This window comes from Aquarana catesbeiana, linkage group LG04 (genome assembly GCF_042186555.1).
Source record: "Aquarana catesbeiana isolate 2022-GZ linkage group LG04, ASM4218655v1, whole genome shotgun sequence".
NCBI classification, from domain to species: domain Eukaryota; kingdom Metazoa; phylum Chordata; class Amphibia; order Anura; family Ranidae; genus Aquarana; species Aquarana catesbeiana.
In genome coordinates this window covers 475137640-475158159 of record NC_133327.1, presented here as the reverse complement: position 1 = coordinate 475158159, position 20520 = coordinate 475137640, and the positions used below count along the sequence as shown (strand labels likewise).

The following is a 20520-nucleotide window of genomic DNA, read 5'->3' as shown; positions in this document are numbered from 1 at the left end:
TACACACACACACACACACACACAGCCCTGTCAGGAGCAGTGTAGACTGAAGTCAAAACACAGACACAGAATAATGCATCACTCGTCTACTGGTTCTGTATCTTAAATGCAATATATTAGGCTATGACTGAGCAATGTTTACAACATTACACCAGTAGACAAATGTCCACCCGTTGCTTGTCACCAGTATAGACAAACACTCTTTTATAGAATTGTTTATGGACATATGTTTGTCACCCTTAACACCTCTCCTAAAAGTATATATCTCTGAAGATTATTGTACAATCTTAATGTTAAATTTGCGACACTGTCAGCCAATGTTAAAGAATCACTCTAAGTTAAGTTACAGTAAAGCACAAAGTAAGGCCAATATTAAGGGGGGTCTTTACAAGACACTTACAGTAGCAAATCAGCTTGTAACTTCAGCTAGATCAGTTTAAGCTTTGACAATAAAACCTGGAAGATGACTGGTTTCTGTGCAGAGTAACACCAGATCCTGCACACACCAGTTTTAGTAAATCAACTCCATAACCTGTATTGCCCAAACCACAATACAATGGTTGATCATACAGGATAAAGTAATGGATTAAAAAAGCAGAGCAGTAATGTGGCGTGTGTAGCAAAATTTGGATGCAACTGAATTGCGTTAAGAGTGGGGAGGGGTTTGGTTAAACAAAAGCCTTTGAACTCATGAATTTTGCTGAAATTGTTGTCCCACAAGTGAAAGTCTGACGTGTTCAAACCCCAGGAACTGCAAACCAATCAGTAACTGTTGAGATAATGAACACTTTGGTGAGAAGTATGTGATGTACAATACAGTGTATATAGTGCAGGGGCTGTGGTGTACAATATAGTGTGTGTGTATGTATATATATATATATATATATATATATATATATATATATAATCAGGAGTGTAGTGTACAATATAGTGTATATGGTACAGGACTCTGTTAAGCTGGCAATAGAAGGAGATTCTTCCATCCACACATTAGGTGGATGGAGTAATCCCATACAATAGTCCCCCTCGGGCCAGTCTTTCCCCCAGCACAAATTTCTTCCCCAGGTAAGCCTTCTCACAGTATACTTCCAACACCCTTGGCTCAGTCTTTCCCCCAGTACAATCATTACACCCCCACAACTCAGTCTGTCCATCAGTATAATCATGGAGGTGGGTAGTATGTGTAGGGAGAAGGGTGCAGAGTGTAAGGCAGTGGGTGGTATGTGTAGGAGAGGGGTGCAGATGATATAAAAGTATATGGTGTGAATGAGTCCTAAATCATTGCTCCAGCACTGCAGAGGCCACTTTGCAGTGGCATGCATGGAGCAATTTAAGTTGGCTGCACAGCACTATTACTGGCCGCCTACGCTGCTTCTGTCACTGCCCCACCCCCATCTCAAGCCCCTGCACACAAGTCTCAACATTTTGCAAAACCCGTCAACTCCCCTCCCGCCGAACATCCCGCAGAACAAACTCCTGCAGGCATCCTCCCAGCGGGATCATCAGCAATCACCTCTAGAGCTAGAGCTCCACCTCTATAATAATTCTGCAAGGAAAAGGAGGAAACTTAGCGGGGGTGCTGGAGAGTACCGAGAGAGGTGGGGGCACTGGAGAGTACCGAGAGAGGCGGAGGGAGGAGACTTCAGGTCGGTGCTGTAGTCACATAGCAGTGCTGTATTCACTTGGCAATGCCATACATTTGTTGCGCTAAAAATGAAAGATCACAGATTAAATTACATATAGTGCAGATGAATAAATAATGAACATTCAAAAAATCATAAATCTAAAAATTAATAAACACAAAAATTAATATAGAAAAAATTTATAGTGAATACAAAAGACAAAAAATTGATGAATGGATGAGAAAATGAATGAAAAGAGAGTCTGTTGAGGTAGTAAATTTCCAAGGTTATCCACCTTCACCAGAGGAGAGGAAGGAGAGGGGAAGAAGGAGAAAGGATCTCAATCTGAGAAGATCCCACTCTGTAAGTGGGAACCCTTACCCGAACAGGTGGACCCCCTCGAGCGAGGTTGTATACGCAGGCAGATTAAGCCCTCTGCGGGGACTGGTAGGTCTCCGACACCTCAGAAAACCTCCTATTATGAACGGGAGCCACTTAGCGGGGTGTGATGGAACCATACAAGCAGGCAATCCAATCCGAACAGGTGGGCCCCCTCAAAGGCAAAGTCGTATGCGCAGGCAGATAAAAACCCTCTACAAGGACAGGTAGATCTCCAGCACCTCCAAGATCCTCCTATTATGAAAGGGAGCCACTCAGCGGGGTATGATGGATCCAAACAAGCAGGCACTCCAATCTGGGAATATACACTCAGATGTTTGTCAGTGCTGGGGCTAAGGAATCTGTCTGCTTCTTCCAGTGTGTCCCCATAGCAGGCTGTGTTCTCTCCTTTCTCTCTCCCTTGAGGTGAGAGGTTCCCTCCTCTGGTGAAGGTGGATAACCTTGGGAATTTACTACCTCAACAGACTTTTTTTTCATTCATTTTCTCATTCATTCATCAATTTTTTTGTCTTTTGTATTCACTCAATTTTTTCTATATTTTTGTGTTTATTTTTATGTTTATGATTTTTTTGAATGCTTATTATTAATTCATCTGCACTATATGTCACTTAATCTGTGATCTTGTGATTATTTTTTGGTTTTTTTGTGTGTGTCTTTTTATTTTTTCATTTGCACCATAGAGATATTTGATTGTTTTTGTTGCAGCTATCTTTTATATTTTATTTTTTATTTTCTGTGTTATACTTTAGCACGGTATTAACCTGTTTTCTACCAGTGCCATACATTTATTTAGCGGTATTGGCGTGGCTAAAGATGGAAATAGTGCAGCCTTTTTACGGTGCATTTGAGTCTGTCCACCCCTGACCCAAGGTCATCCTTTTGTCTTAAGGTGGTACCAATCTTCCACCTCAATGCAGACCTAGGTCTTCCCTCATTGTGTCCTATGCTAAAGCACTCAACATAAATTGTTGTTCTCTGCCTGGAAGTAGTCAGAGCCATCAGTCTGCCTTAAAACAAAAACTTCTTTCTGGATCCCCTATATCTCATATCCTCAGGACCTCACAAGGGACGTCTTTCTTCAAAGTCCACCATTACTGGATGGATACAATCATTTATTGCTAGAGTCTACGCTCTCAAGGAAACTCCTTCTTAGGAGCTTAGTCCACCAGAGCTGTGGGTGTTTCCTGAGCATTTTGATATCAATCTCTGTTATCAGCTTTGTAAGGTCACAACATCTTGTGCTCTATTCATACTTTTTCAAAGTTCTTCCAGGTGAATGTCTAATCTTCTATGGATGCAGCTTTCAGCTAGAAGGTGGAAATTGTAAGTTTGGTTTGCTGTCCCTGGTTTTTGTTGGCTCTTTTTTTTTGCTTAATTGTTGCCCACCCTTCTCATTCATTGCTTTTGGATGTCCCAGTGTTTATCCATATTCAGGCTATGTACAGGTCATGGGCTACCCTCCCTTCTAATCCTGTGTTCTCTGTATTACTTGCTACAAAACTGAGGACTCCCAAAGATGGATAGGATTATAGGGGGGGGGGGTGTCAAAGAGGCATGTCTTTAACCACTTCAGCCCCGGACCATTATGCTGCCAAAGGACCAGAGGGCTTTTTCCAATTTGGCACTGCGTCGCTTTAACTGCTAATTGCGCGGTCAGGCAATGCTGTACCCAAACAAAATTTGCGTCCTTTTCTTCTCACAAATAGAGCTTTCTTTTGATGGTATTTGATCACCTCTGCTGTTTTTATTTTTTGCGCTATAAATGGAAAAAGACCGAAAATTTTGAAAAAAAATGATATTTTCTACTGTTTGTTATAAAAAAAATCCAATAAACTCCATTTTAGTCATACATTTAGGCCAAAATGTATTCAGCCACATGTCTTTGGTAAAAAAAAAAGTAAATAAGCGTATATTTATTGGTTTGCGCAAAAGTTACAGCGTCTACAAACTAGGTTACATTTTCTGGAATTTACACAGCTTTTAGTTTGACTGCCTATGTCATTTCTTGAGGTGCTAAAATGGCAGGGCAGTACAACCCCCCCCCCCCAAATGACCCCATTTTGGAAAGTAGACACCCCAAGGAAATTGCTGAGAGGCATGTTGAACCCATTGAATATTTATTTTTTTTGTCCCAAGTGATTGAATAATGACAAAAAAAAAATAAATAAATAAATATTTACAAAAAGTTGTCACTAAATGATATATTGCTCACGCAGGCCATGGGCATATGTGGAATTGCACCCCAAAATACATTTAGCTGCTTCTCCTGAGTATGGGGATACCACATGTGTGGGACTTTTTGGGAGCCTAGCTGCGTACGGGGCCCCGAAAACCAATCACCGCCTTCAGGATTTCTAAGGGTGTAAATTTTTGATTTCACTCTTCACTGCCTATCACAGTTTCGGAGGCCATGGAATGCCCAGGTGGCACAAAACCCCCCAAATGACCCCATTTTGGAAAGTAGACCCCCAAAGCTATTTGCTGAGAGGCATGGTGAGTATTTTGCAGCTCTAATTTGTGTTTGAAAATGAAGAAAGACAAGAAAAAACTTTTTTTTTTTTCTTTTTTCAATTTTCAAAACTTTGTGACAAAAAGTGAGGTCTGCAAAATACTCACTATACCTCTCAGCAAATAGATTGGGGTGTCTACTTTCCAAAATGGGGTAATTTTGGGGGGTTTTGTGCCACCTGGGCATTCCATGGCCTCCGAAACTATGATAGACAGTGAAGAGTGAAATCAAAAATTTACGCCCTTAGAAAGCCTGAAGGCGGTGCTTGGTTTTCGGGGTCCCGTACGTGGTTAGGCTCCCAAAAGTCTCACACATGTGGTATCCCCGTACTCAGGAGAAGCAACAGAATGTATTTTGGGGTTTAATTTCACATATCCCCATGGCATGTTTGAGCAATATATCATTTAGTGACAACTTTGTGCAAAAAAAAAAAAAAAAAATTGTCTCTTTCCCGCAACTTGTGTCACAATATAAAATATTCCATGGACTCGACATGACTCTCAGCAAATAGCTTGGGGTGTCTACTTTCCCCCCCCAATGGGGTCATTGGGGGGGTGGGGGGTAAAACACACTATATTGCCCAAATGTTTGATGAAATAAAAAAGATGATCTTAGGCCGAGTACATGGATACCAAACATGACATGCTTTAAAATTGCGCACAAACGTGCAGTGGCGACAAACTAAATACATTTTTAAAAGCCTTTACAGGTTACCACTTTAGATTTACAGAGGAGGTCTACTGCTAAAATTACTGCCCTCGATCTGACGTTCGCGCTGACACCTCACATGCATGGTGCAATTGCTGTTTAAATTTGATGCCAGACTGACGCTTGCATTCGCCTTTGTGGAAAAAATTGGGGTCTATTAGACCCTAGATCTCTCCTCTGCCCTCAAAGCATCTGACCACACCAAGATCGGTGTGATAAAATGCTTTCCCAATTTCCCAATGGTGCTGTTTACATCCGGCGAAATCTAAGTCATTAAATGCTCGTAGCTTCCGGTTTCTTAGGCCATAGAGATGTTTGGAGCTACTCTGGTCTCTGATCAGCTCTATGGTAATCTGGCTGAATCACCGGCTGCATTCTCAGGTTCCCTGTTGAGACAGGAGAGCCAGAGAAAAACACGGAAGAGGGGGGGGGGGGGGGGCATTCCCTCCCACTGCTTGTAAAAGCAGTCTAGAGGCTAATTAGCCGCTAGGATTGCTTTTACATGAAAGCCGACCGCTGCCTGAAAAGAATGATGCCAAGATGATACCTAAACCTGCAGGCATCGTTCTGGTATAACCACTCAAAGTCGTGAATGGCGTACCTGAAGACAAAAAAATGGTTAACAATAAAACACAGTAAACGGTAAAGTATAAAAAATTGCATACCTGAAAAGCAAACATGATAAAACATAATAACAATAAAACATTGCAGAATAGAATACAGTAAAAAAAGAGCAGAACAATAGAGAGAGAATAGAGAGAGAACAATAAAACGACAACTATTTTTTTTTTATTTTATATATTTATTTTTTTTTACACTTTTTTTTGTAACTAACTTTTATAACTGTAACCGGTTCCAGGTTCGGGTCTCTCAAAATGCGATGGCATCTTGGGAGACCCTGTGAAAGTGTGCAATGCTGTGCAATGCTGTACCCTACGCTAATACTCAACTAGTGAATGGTAGCGTTCAAAACATTCACCAATGCAAAGACCAGGATTGTCAGGACAGGAGGGACAATAATAGCGGGTGTCACGCCTATATCCGCGCTTGCTGCAGACACAACATCTTTTTTGGGGAGGTTCGTTGGGTAGGGGTACTCGGGAGCACATAAAGAAAATGCCTCTCATGCAGCCGACTGCATTTGGTTGGGGATGTGAATGGGGGAAGTACGGGCGCTGCAGAAGTGGTGGGTTCCCAATTAGGATTGGCGAATGCAGCAGGAAGGGCACGACGGGCCTGTGTTTGTCTTCTTCTTGGTGGCAGCGGAACACTACTTGTGCTTGCCATCTCACCAGCTTGAACTGCACTTATGGGACCACGTCACCAAGTGTTACTGCAGTGCTGGTTTGACTACGACCGGGGTGTACTAGGCCACTGGTGCTTGCCAGTTCACCAAAACGCTACCAAAAAAACTGTTAGCGATCGCAGGGATCAGGCCTGACTCTGTGAACGCTGCAGTTATGCGTTTAGTGTTTTGTAAGTGACAGTGATCGATCGATACTGCACTTGGGTGGGCTGGGCTGGGCCGGGCGGAGGGTCAAAACGCAGGTGCTAGCAGGTATCTGGGCTGATCCCGCTAACACTGCGTTTTTGGGAACCCTAAACTGCTGGGGACGCTATTATAGATCGGATCAGATATTGATCCGTACAGATACTATACCACTAAGGGAGGCGTATGCTGCGTGCATGGGTGTTAGCGGTACTGGCGCTAATCTGACGCTGCCTGGGGCGACGCATATCACTGCCAGGCGATCCGGGGGCTAAACCTTTATTCGGTAATAAACGGCGGGTGCCCTGACACTATAAAAAAATAAACGAACTAACCAGCGTCACCCGTAACAGTTATACGGTGATCAGTGGTGAAAGGGTTAACTAGGGGGCAATCAAGGGGTTAAAACATTTATTAGGTAGTATATGGGGGTCCCTGTCGCTATAAAACGCTGACGGCGAACCTAAATATTTACCTCCCTAACTAGCGTCACCAGCGACACTAATATACAGCAATCAGAAAAATGATCGCTTAGTGACACTGGCGACGGGGGGTGATCAAGGGGTTAAAACTTTATTAGGGGGAGTTAGGGGGGTATCCTAGACCTAAAGGGGGCTAACAGTAACTGCCCTAACACAGTAACTGTCACAAGCTGACACCATGCAGTAATCAGAAAAAAAAAAATAAAATAAAAAAACTGCTTGGTGTCAGTGTGACGGGGGGGGGGGGGGGAGGGGTGATTGGGGGGGGATCGGGGGTGTAATGTATGCCTGGCGTGTTCTACTGTATGTGTGTGTTTGTGTAACTCACATTGAAGTCTTCTCTCCTCGGCGCCGGAACGGAAAATACCGAGCCGAGGAGAGATGACATAATTTCCTTTGCTGCTGTTTAACATACAGCAGCAAAGGAATGACTTGATTGGCCGGCGGCGATCGCGGGGGGGGGGGGGGGGGCCCACGAACGGATGGTCTCCCCCTCATCTCTGATCGCCGCTGGTCAGAAGTGGACCGCCTCGGGCACCGGGGGGGGGGGGGGGGGGGGGCGGGTGGTTCGATCGGACCCCCCGCCCGCGGGAGGCAGATCACGTATATGTACGTGATTCTGCCTGGCCGTGCCACCTTGCCGACGTCCATCGGCGTGAGGCGGTCCTTAAGTGGTTAATATCTATCCAAATGTAGGTACCAGACTATATAACCAAGGGTCAATTAATATTCATCCTGTGTCCTGTACTTAACATTTTACTCCATGCTATGAAATTTACAATGTTAAAATTCTTTTTTTTTTCTGGTCATTGAGTGGAGTTTATTGCCACATTTTGCAATTGCAGTGTTTTCATGTGCATTTAGAGGGCAGCATGCTACATTTTTTTGCTCATGAAAACACTGTAAATGCATGTCAAAAAGCCTGAACAATTAACCACAAGTGCAATGCATATATATATATATATATATATATATATATATATATATATATATATATATATATATATATATATATATATATACACGCAGTGGGCCAAAAAAAAAGTATTTGGTCAGCCACCAGTTGTGCTAGTTCTCCCACTTGAAAAGATGAGAAGGCCTGTATTTGTCATCATAGGTATACCTCAACTATGAGAGACAAATTGTGGAAACAAATCCGGACAATCACATTGTCTGATTTTTTTTTTTTTTTTTTAGAATTTTTTTGCAAATTATGTTGGAAAATAAGTATTTGGTCAATATCAAAAGTTCATCTCAATACTTTGTTATATATCCTTTGTTGGCAATGACAGAGGTCAAATTTTTCTGTAAGTCTTCACAAGGTTGTCACACACTGTTGCTGGTATGTTGGCCCATTCCTCCATGCAGATCTCCTCTAGAGCAGTGATGTTTTGGGGCTGTCGCTGGGCAACACGTACTTTCAATGGGGTTGAGATATGGAGACTGGCTAGGCCACTCCAGGACTTTGAAATGCTTCTTACGAAGCCACTCCTTCGTTGCACGGGCGGTGTGTTTGGGATTATTGTCATGCTGAAAGACCCAGACACGTTTCATCTTCAATGCCCTTGGTGATGGGAGGAGGTTTGCACTCAGAATCTCACGATACATGGCCCCATTTATTCTTTCATGTACACAGATCAGTCGTCCTGTTCCCTTTGCAGAGAAACAGCCCCAAAGCATGACGTTGCCACCCCCATGCTTCACAGTAGGTATGGTGTTCTTTGGTTGCAACTCGGCATTCTCTTTCCTCCAAACACGACGAGTTGTGTTTCTACCAAACAGTTCTACTTTGGTTTCATCTGACCATGTGACATTCTCCCAATCCTCTTCTGGATCATCCAAATGCTCTCTAGCAAACCTCAGACGGGCCCGGACATGTACTGGCTTAAGCAGGGGGACACGTCTGGCACTGCAGGATATGAGTCCCTGGCGGCGTAGTGTGTTACTGATGGTAGCCTTTGTTACGCTGGTCCCAGCTCTCTGCAGGTCATTCACTAGGTCCCCCCCGTGTGGTTCTGGGATTTTTGCTCACCGTTTCTGTGATCATTTTGACCCCATGGGGTGAGATCTTGCATGGAGCCCCAGATCAAGGGAGATTATTAGTGGTCTTGTATGTCTTCCATTTTCTAATTATTGCTCCCACAGTTGATTTCTTCACACCAAGTTGCTTGCCTATTGCAGATTCAGTCTTCCCAGCCTGGTGCAGGTCTACAATTTTTTTTCTGGTGCCCTTCGAGCGCTCTTTGGTCTTCACCATAGTGGAGTTTGGAGTGTGACTGAGGTTGTGGACAGGTGTCTTTTATACTGATAAGTTCAGACAGGTGCCATTAATACAGGTAATGAGTGGAGGACAAAGGAGCTTCTTAAAGAAGAAGATACAGGTCTGTGAGAGCCAGAAATCTTGCTTGTTTGTAGGTGACCAAATACTTATTTTCCACCATAATTTGCAAATAAATTCGTTAAAAAATCAGACCATGTGAATGTCTGGATTTGTTTCCACATTTTGTCTCTCATATTTGAGGTATACCTATGATGACAATTACAGACCTCTCTCATCTTTTTAAGTGGGAGAACATGCACAATTGGTGGCTGACTAAATACTTTTTTGCCTCTCTCGATCTCTCTCTCTCTCTCTCTCTCTCTCGATATAGATACATATATATAAAATGAACTTAAATAATTTTAGCAAATGGCTGCAATATAACAAAGAGTGAAACATTTAAGGGGGTCTGAATACTTTCTTCCGTCCCCACTCTATATATATATATATATATATATATATATATATATATATATATATATATATATATATATATATATATATATATATATATATGAGTGGGGACGAAAGAAAGTATTCAGACCCCCTTAAATTTTTCACTCTGTTATATTGCAGCCATTTGCTAAAATTATTTAAGTTCATTTTTTTCTTCATTAATGTACACACAGCACCCTGTATTGACAGAAAAACACAGAATTGTTGAAATTTTTGCGGATTTATTAAAAAAGAAAAACTGATATATCACATGGTCCGAGGTATTCAGACCCTTTGCTGTGACACATGTATTTAACTCAGGTGCTGTCCATTTCTTCTGATCATACTTGAGATGGTTCTACACCTTCATTTGAGTCCAGCTGTGTTTGATTATACTGATTGGACTTGATTAGGAAAGCCACACACCTGTCTATATAAGACCTTACAGCTCACAGTGCATGTCAGAGCAAATGAGAATCGTGAGGTCAAGGGAACTGCCTGAAGAGCTCAGAGACAGAATTGTGGCAAGGCACAGATCTGGCCAAGGTTAGAAAAAAATTTCTGCTGCACTTTAGGTTCCTAAGAGCACAGTGGCCTCCATAATCTTTAAATGGAAGACGTTTGGGACGACCAGAACCCTTCCTAGAGCTGGCCGTCCAGCCAAACTGAGCTATCGGGGGAGAAGAGCCTTGGTGAGAGAGGTAAAGAAGAACCCAAAGATCACTGTGGCTGAGCTCCAGTGATGCAGTCGGGAGATGGGAGAAAGTTGTAGAAGGTCAACCATCACTGCAGCCCTCCACCAGTTGGGGCTTTATGGCAGAGTGGCCCGATGGGAGCCTCTCCTCAGTGCAAGACACATGAAAGCCCGCATGGAGTTTGCTAAAAAAAAAAAAAAAACACCTGAAGGACTCCAAGATGGTGAGAAATAAGATTGTTTGGTCTGATGAGACCAAGATAGAACTTTTTGGCCTTAATTCTAACCGATATGTGTGGAGAAAACCAGGCACTGCTCATCACCTGTCCAATATAGTCTCAACAGCGAAGCATGGTGGTGGCAGCATTATGCTGTGGGGGTGTTTTTCAGCTGCAGGGACAGGACGACTGGTTGCAATCGAGGAAAAGATGAATGCGGCCAAGTACAGGGATATCCTGGACGAAAACTTTCTCCAGAGTGCTCAGGACCTCAGACTGGGCCGGAAGTTTACCTTCCAACAAGACAATGACCCTAAGCACTCAGCTAAAATAACGAAAGAGTGGCTTCACAACAACTTTGTGACTGTTCTTGAATGGCCCAGCCAGAGCCCTGACTTAAACCCAGTTAATCATCTCTGGAGAGACCTAAAAATGGCTGTCCACCAAAGTTTACCATCCAACCTGACAGAACTGGAAAGGATCTGCAAGGAGGAATGGCAGAGGATATCCAAATCCAGGTGTGAAAAACTTGTTGCATCTTTCCCAAAAAGACTCATGGCTGTATTAGATCAAAAGGGTGCTTTTACAAAATACTGAGGAAAGGGTCTGAATACTTAGGACCATGTGATATTTAAGTGTTTCTTTTTTAATAAACCTGCAAAAATGTCAACAATTCTGTGATTTTCTGTCAGTCTGGGGTGCTGTGTGTACATTAATGAGGAAAACAAATGAACTTAAATAGTTTTAGCAAATGGCTGCAATATAACAAAGAGTGAAAAATTTAAGGGGGTCTGAATACTTTTCCGTCCCCACTGTGTGTGTGTTTTTTTTTTTTTTTTTCAAATCTTTTGTTCTTGAGACAAATGCAATTTTTTAGGCTTTTGTGTTAATAGTTACTTTTTATTTATTTTTTTCAAATTAGAGATGGTTTAATTATCTTGGCTGCTGCCTGGCATTGTGGAGATGATCCTTGCCTGATCTATTACACCCTTGTAACCGTAAAGGACGAAGGCTACACATTTTCTGATGAAGTTAATGTTGAGGTCACTCAGTTCAACCCACTTTTTGAGGTGAGCTTTGTTTAATATATATATATATATATATATATATGTGTGTGTATGTATGTGTGTGTGTGTGTGTGTGTATATACATTGCACATTGCCTTTTTTTTTTAGGTGAATGTATTTCTAAAGGGGCTATTGACATGACATTTTCACCTCCATGACATAAATTGGGACTAAATCCTGGAAACATTTTACGCAAAAGAGAAATGGGAATGCTTTAGGAGCATATTAAACAAAGGTATCACACAGTGTATTCCAATTGGCAATAAATACAGAAGAGCGAGGATTAAACCTGGGTAGCTTAACTGTAATGTGAAAAATCTCATTAAGTAGAAAAATATGGCCTTTAAAAGTGTAAAAGGGATTGGGTCACCATCAGCATTCCAACACTACAAGGAATGCAATAAGTGTAAAATCGCAATCAGGGTGGCTAAAAACAATTATGAGAGACGCATAGAGGAAGAAAGTAAAAAGAACCCACAGAAATGTTTTTGATATTATACCAGTAAAAAGGCAAAATCAGAACACATTGCGCACACAATAAATGAGGATAGGAGAATGGTTACAGATGACACAAAGAAGGCAAGTGTACTAAATACCTTCTTTTACTCAGTTTTTTCACAGGAAAAACAAGTGTTTACCGACCGCGACTATACTGTTTATGGCACAACACAGGATCTCCCCTCGTGGCTGAGGCAGGATTCAGGGAAAGACTTATTAAACTTTAACACAAATCTCCTGGACCCGATGGCTTACACCGAAGAGTCCTCAGAGAACTCGGTCAGGTTATAGCCAGGCCATTGTTCCTAATCTTTGTGGACAGCATAATGACAGGATTGGTACCAGCTGATTGGAGAAATGCCAATGTGGTACCAATATTCAAAAAAGGGCAGGAACATATTCCTTGGAATTATAGGCCAGTCAACATCAATAGTGGGTAAATTATTGGAAGGGATGATTAGGGACTATATCCAAAGATTTACAGAGGAAAATAATATCATTTGTGGTAATCAGCATAGGTTTACGAAAGGTCGTTCCTGCCAGACCAGTCTGCTAACATTCTACGAAGAAGTGAGCTGCCATCTTGATAGGGGCATGCCTGTGGACTTGGTGTATCTGGATTTTGCAAAAGCATTTGATACAGTCCCCCCATGAATGCATAATATAGAAGCTGAGATCTGCAGGCATGGACCATAAGGTTTGTGCTTGGGTATAAAAATTGGTTATAGAGACGTGTCCAAAGGGTGGTGATAAATACTCAGACTGGTTTGGAGTGGTGAGTGGAGTACCCCAAGGTTCTGTGTTGGGACCAATTTTATTCAGTCTATTTATAGCTGAAATAGAGAACGGGATAAATAGCTCAGTCTCCGTTTTTGCTGCTGACACAAAAATAAGTAGAGCAATAAACTCACATCAGAACAGAAATGCTGTAGAATGACCTGCATAAAATAATGGCGTGGGCAGACAAATGGCACATGAGGTCTAATGTGAAGAAATGTAAATTAATGCACGTGGGGGCTAGAAACATAAATGCAAATTATTCACTAGGTGGAAAACCTCTGGGATAATCAAGGATGGAGAAGGATCTAGGGGTCATAATAGATGACAGATTGAGTAATAGCATGCAATGTCAAGCTGCAGCTACCAAAGCAGGCAGAGAATTAGCATGCTTAAAAAGAGTTATACTCCAGGAATAAAACTATAATTCTGCCACTTTATAAAACCCTGGTTAGGCCACATCTGGAGTATTCTGTCCAGTTCTGGTCACCGGTCCTCAGAAGGGATGTGCTGGAGCTGGAGAGAGTCCAAAGAAGGGCAACAAAATTACTAAGAGGACTGGAGGACCTTATTACGAGGACCGGCTGCAAACACTAAATTTATTCTCTCTGGAGAAGCGACACTTGAGGGGGGTGGGGGGCATGATAGAAATCTACAAATACCTCAGTGGGAATCCCAGCATAGGAAAATAACTATTCAGTCCCAGGGAGTGTATGAGGACACAGGACTACGCATTGAAACTGGAGAAGTGCTTTAACCTTAAACTGCGTAGAGGGTTCTTCACTGTAAGGGCAATAAGGATGTCAACATATGGTACTGGCACTGCCGAGGCAGCATGTCACCCCGACTTCCAAGTCTGGATCCACCAGCTGCCTTGATTGATGGCAGTCTCAGCGAGCCACTGAGACGGCCATTCCCCACCCCTGCACAGCTCAGCGCTACATTGAGCGTGGAGAATCAGAGAGGAGAGATGCTGACTGACAGTCGGCTGCTTTCCTCTCGGGGATCTGTGAAAACCGATCCATCAGCGATGTTCGATGGCTCGGTTCTCAATGCAAAGACGACAGGCGACAGTTGCAGCATAAGTCTGATGCTGCATCCACCTAGGTAAATATGAATCTTTAAAAAAAAAAAAAAAAAAAAAAAACATACTTCACTTTTAAAATTTGCTGCCATCTACCAGGATGACAGGACGAGTGTGGACATTACAGCAAGACGATGATCCTAAACACAAAGCTTAGGAAATTCTCAATTGGTTTCAAAGAAAATACAGCTGCTAGAATGGCCCAGCCAATCACCTGACTTGAATCCAATAGAAAATCTATGGAAAGAACTAAAGATCAGAGTTCACAGAAGAGGCCCACTGAAACTTCAAATTTAAAGACTGTGTGGAAGAATGGGCCAAAATCACACTTGAGCAATGCGACTAGTCTCTGCATAAGGTGGTCATATTTACCTAGGTGGATGCAGCATCAGACTTATGTTGCAACTGTCGCCTATCCATAAGGTATCTTGAAGCTATCATTATCAACAAAGGATTGTGTACAAAGTATTAAATAAAAAGTATCAGTTAGCATGTTCAATACTTTTTTTTTTTCCCCAGTGTCATTCAATTTTATTACACTTAACTTAATGTCTGAACTTATATGTTTTGGTTTCTTTGTATGGATTGCATGGGTTGTTACCAACATGTGGTGAAAATTCTGAGTCAATAGCACTTTTTAGAAGTATATTTACCTAGAAAAATAGCGACGTATATTTGTGTGTGTGTATATGTATGTAAATGTGTATATGAATATATACAGTATCTCACAAAAGTTAGTACCCTCACATTTTTTGTAAATATTTTATTATATCTTTTCACGTGACAACACTGAAGAAATTACACTTTGCTGCAATGTTAAGTAGTGAGTGTACAGCTTGTATAACAAGTGTGTAAATTTGCTGCCCCCTCAAAATAACTCTACAAATGACCATTAATGTCTAAACCACTGGCAACAAAAGTGAGTACACCCCTAAGTAAAAATGTCCAAATTGGGCCCAAAGTGTCTTTTTTGTGTGGCCACCATTATTTTCCAGCACTGCCTTAACCCTCTTGGGCATGGAGTTCACCAGAGCTTCACAGGTCTTCCACTCCTCCATGACAACACCACGGAGCTGGTGGATGTTAGAGACCTTGTGCTCCTCCACCTTCCCTTTGAGGATGCCCCACAGATGCTCAATAAAGTTTAAGTCTGGAGACATGCTTTACCAGTCCATCACCTTTACCCTCAGGAGGTGTGTTTGGGGTCGTTTTGTTGGTATACTGCCCTGAGGCTCAGTCTCCGAAGGGAGGGGATCATGCTCTGCTTCATTATGTCACAGTACATGCTGGCTTTCATGGTTCCTTAAATGAACTGTAGCTCCCCAGTGTCGGCAGCACTCATGCAGCCCCAGACCATGACACTCCCACCTCCATACTTGACTGTAGGCAAGATACACTTGTCTTTGTACTCCTCACCCGGTAACCACCACACACTTGACACCATCTGAACTAAATATGTTCATCTTGGTCTCAGACCGCAGGACATGTTTTCCGCAATCCATGTCCTTAGTCTGCTTGTCTTCAGCAAACTGCAGGCTTTCTTGTGCATCATCTTTAGAAGAGGCTTCCTTCTGGGACAACAGCCATGCATACCAATGGTCTGGTCTGAGCACTGACAGGCTGCCCCCCCCCCCCCCCCCCCCCCACACACACACACACACACACACACACACACACACACACACACACACACACACACACACACACACACACCACTTCAACCTCTGCAGGAATGCTGGCAGCACTCATGTCTATTTCCCAAAGACAACCTCTGGATATGACGCTGAGCATGTGCACTCAACTTCTTTGGTCGACCGTGGGGAGGCCTGTTCTGTGTGGAATCTGTTCTGTTAAACCACTGTATGGTCTTGGCCACCGTGCTGCAGCTCAGTTTCAGGGTCTTGGCAGACTTCTTATAGCCTAGGCCATCTTTATGTAGAGCAACAATTCTTTGTGTGGGTTCTCCGAGCTGGCGTTCCTTCAGATACAACCACAAGTTGGGTACTGTGTTTGGGACTTATGCTCGCACGAGTTGGGGTGTGTGTAGAGCGGGGAGGGTTAGGACTGAGTTAATGTTACTACTACAATTTTGTGTGTCTATTACATACTCTATCTGCATAAATGTGACCATCGATATGCTGTTTTATAGAAGATTACTATGTTCTGAATGTACTTACACAGGTGAATCACAGCAACATTTCATAATTATGTTATTTCATAGCTATATGTGAATCTACCCGGCTCAATTACTATATCATGCTTGGGCCTATGGCTAGACTAAAGTGTATGACATGGAATGTCCGGGGATTAGGGATAAATTAAAATGTACTGCTGTGTTTTCATTCCTCAAAAATCAGAGGGCAGATGTGATTGTACTTGTTGAGACTCATGTGCTGGGACACTTGCAACGGGCGCTGAGGCGTTCCTGGATTGGATGGGCCTGTCACGCCACACATACTTCCTTTTCCAGGGGTGTCTCTGTGCTGTTGGCCAAGTCTGTGCCTTTTGAAATACAGTCTGTGGTGTTAGATCCCCAAGGCAGGTATGTGTTTTCACATGCTAAGATAGCAGGACAACCTATGTTAATACTTGCATGGTATTTACCTCCTCCCTTTAATGCCACTATTCTTAGTGAAGGATTCTCCTTTATGACTAAACACCCAGGTGTACCGACAATATGGCTAGGAGACTTCAATATTGTAGCTAATCCCTTCCTTGATCGCTTGAGACTGGACTCACAACCACCCCTACCGGACCATGAAACCAGATTCTGCAGACTAATGACCAGTTTTGACTTAACAGATACCTGGCATTCCCTCTACACTAAACGCAAAGCCTACTCTTGCTTTTCTAGCTCTCACTCTACTATGTCCCGTATAGACCACGTGCGCATATCTAGTAATCTAACTCCCAGGCTGCATATTGCCGCATTTGGTCCTAGATTACTATCTGACCACTCCCCCTACTGGGTTGAACTCACATCCTATATTAATATCCCCCCCCCACGAATTGGAGACTGAACCCCTTTTGGTTGACCATACTTCCTGACACAGACAGGCTAGTCCTGGAATGGGGATTCTTTTTTCAGAATAACATTGGCACTTCTACCCCACTGAATGTGTGGGAATCGTTTAAAATGCATGCTAGAATGATGCTTACTGAATGTATATCCAGGTTTAGGAGAAAATCCAAACTTACCTATACTCAAGCCACAGAACAACTAGCAGAAATGGAAGCTAGTTATGTAACTTCTACGCCAGCCACACTGGCACAGCTGAAGCTGCAAACCAGAGTGGTTGATCAGATGTGCCAGGAAAGGGCCATTAAAGGGGTTGTAAAGGTATTTTTTTTTTTTTTTTTTTTTAAATAACAAACATGTTATACTTACCTTCACTGTGCAGCTCGTTCTGCACAGAGTGGCCCCGAACCTGGTCTTCTGGGGTCCCTCGGCGGCTGTTTCAGCTCCTCCCCGCAAGCATTTAAAACCTTAATGCGAGCTCCCTCGCATGGTGGTGAGTGCTTGCGGGCGCGCTCCCGTGATACAGCCGGCGGCTATAGCCGCTCGCTGTATCACTCGGCGCGCCGCTTCATCGGATGTGATTGACAGCAGCGCGAGCCAATGGCTGCGCTGCTTTCAATCCATCCACTGCAGCCAATCAGCGACCAGGCTGAGCTGCAATAAAGATGACGAGAACGAGCAGCGAAGATTCGAGGCGTCAGGTAAGTAAAACGGGGGGGCCGGGGGCGGCGGTACTGTCAAAAGTTTTTTCACCTTAATGCATAGAATGCATTAAGGTGAAAAAATTTTTACCTTTACAACCCCTTTTAATATAAGCTGTTTTTCAGTAAACAAAATGCTTTTGAGCACGGAGAGCATCCAGGTAAACTTTTGGCATATCTGGCTCATCTTGACTCAAGACCCCCAGTGGTTATTACCCTAAAGTGTGCTACGGCAGATGTTTTTACAGACCCTGCATTGATAGTCAAGGAATTTGAAAATTTCTTTAAGGAAGTATATGCATCTAAGGTAAATTACCTCTCCCAGGATCTGGAACATCTATTTGATACCCTCACACTCCCTAAACGAAATGCAGAACAGGTTGAAATGCTTGAGGCCCTTATATCTGCAGATGACATTAATCTTGCCATCTCCCAATTCGCCAAAGCCAAGGCTCCGATGGACTGCCGATTGAATTCTACGCACATTTTTCAGAATCCCTTATTCCTTGACTTCTTACTCTATACCGTGCCATATTTAAAGCTAATGTCCTCCCTGAGTCCATGTGGGAATCTTTTATAGTTCTAATACCTAAACCAGGAAAAGATCCCCATCTACCCGAATCCTATAGACCCATTTCACTTTTACAAACTGATATTAAAATATTGGCCAAAATCCTAGCCTTGCGTCTCAAAGTTATTCTCTCCCTCATACACGCTGACCAGAAAGGCTTTATGCCAGCCAAGAATACCGCATTTAATACCAGACGACTCTTCATGAATGTCCAGGCCTCCCATCAGCGCATAGGATCCAGAGTAGTCGTTTCTCTTGATGCAGCCAAGGCATTCGACTCCTGTCGAATGGCAGTATCTCTGGCACTGCTTACGATGCTTTGGCCCTAACTTTAAGTGGCTCACTATTCTATATAATGCCCCTCAGGTGAGAGTTGTGGCCAACGGATGGACCTCTGCTGCTTTTCCTCTTTCTCGGGGGACATGACAGGGATGCCCCATCTTGCCTCTGCTATATGCGTTGGCAGTGGAACCCTTGGCAGTGGCGCTTAGAGATCATCCGGATGTCCACGGTCTCGCCTCAGGTATAGTGGAGGAAAAGGTAGGGCTATATGCCGATGATATGACATTGTATCTCTGACTCAGGTCCTTCCCTTCAAACAGCCCTGCAAATTATCGAGAACTTTGGCAGGTTCTCTGGACTTAAAATGAACTGGGACAAGTCCCAGATCCTCCCTATAGACATATATGCCCTCCCACGAGAGAACAGGCTAACTTACCACTAGTAAGAGTAAGCACTCTCAAGCATTTGGGTATACAAATCTCTAGGTTACTGATAGACTCCCCCAAAATGTAGAACCCCTAATCCCATTCATAAAGTCTAAGATTCAAATCTGGGCTAGACTACCGGTGGGCATGATGGGTCGTATAGGCCTAGTAAAAATGATACTTCTACCAAAAATCCTATATATAAAATGGCACCCCCCAATATATATATTCCCCTTAAGAACTTTAAAATTATGGACACACTCTTGCAATCCTTCATATGGGGGCCAGGTAGACATAAACTCTCGTGGAAGACACTACAATGCCCGACAACACTGGGGGGCCTTGCTGTCCCAGATGTTGGGACATACTATTTAGCCGCACAATTATCGCATTTTCATCATATACACAAATCAGATAGACATAATTATTTGGCCTTGGTATCGAGTTCAACAAATTCACGTTTCCCACACCCCTTTTGTGACATACTGAGAGGACTAAAGGGCTTGATAATCTCTCCACATCGACACACACTCTCGTTTCAACACAAGAGGATCTGGTATTTGGTGATTACCAGGCTGGAGTGTCTAGTGTTTCACGATAACACTCCTCTCTGGTATAACAAACTTTTACCGGAATTACTTCAGGTACCTGACCCCACTACTTGGATATCCCGGGGTATATATCTGTTGTCCCATGTTCTCCATAATGGGTAAATCAAAACCTTTGCCCAGCTTAAAGCAGAATTTAATCTTCCAAATCATATGCTATTTTGCTTTTTTCAAGTACGTCATGCTCTTCATACCCAATTTACAGCCACGCATTCAGATATATCCTCCCTGGACATACTCAATGTGATTCTTCATGAAGACCCACGTCAACTCATCTCCCTTTTTTATAATATGCTTACCACACCTTCTACAACCAAACTAGCCTATTCTGTTAAACAGAAATGGACGGACGGGATAGGTGAAATAGAGGATGAGAATTAGGGTGTAGTGCTAGAGACTCCCAAATGGATATCCCCTAAATTATCAGATAGGCTTATACAAACATACATTACCCCATAGAGCTTACCTGACCCCACAAAAAATGGCCAAATTCCGTTTCGCAGTGACAGCGTTCCTAGATGTCTACTTACGGTCGGTACCTTTGATCACATAATTTGGTTTTGCCCTTGGGTCCAGGGATACTGGTCTCAAGTAGTCCAGTTTTTACATGAT

General features: G+C 42.9%; 1 protein-coding gene across 1 annotated transcript in view; it reads left to right on the top strand.

The window, feature by feature from the left end:
- NUP133 (nucleoporin 133) overlaps positions 1 to 20520 on the top strand; it is a 1112480-nt gene that overhangs the window by 333813 nt on the left and 758147 nt on the right. The window contains 1 exon segment of the mRNA XM_073627602.1: positions 11799 to 11946. Within this exon segment, the coding sequence (XP_073483703.1) occupies positions 11799 to 11946 (148 nt within the window).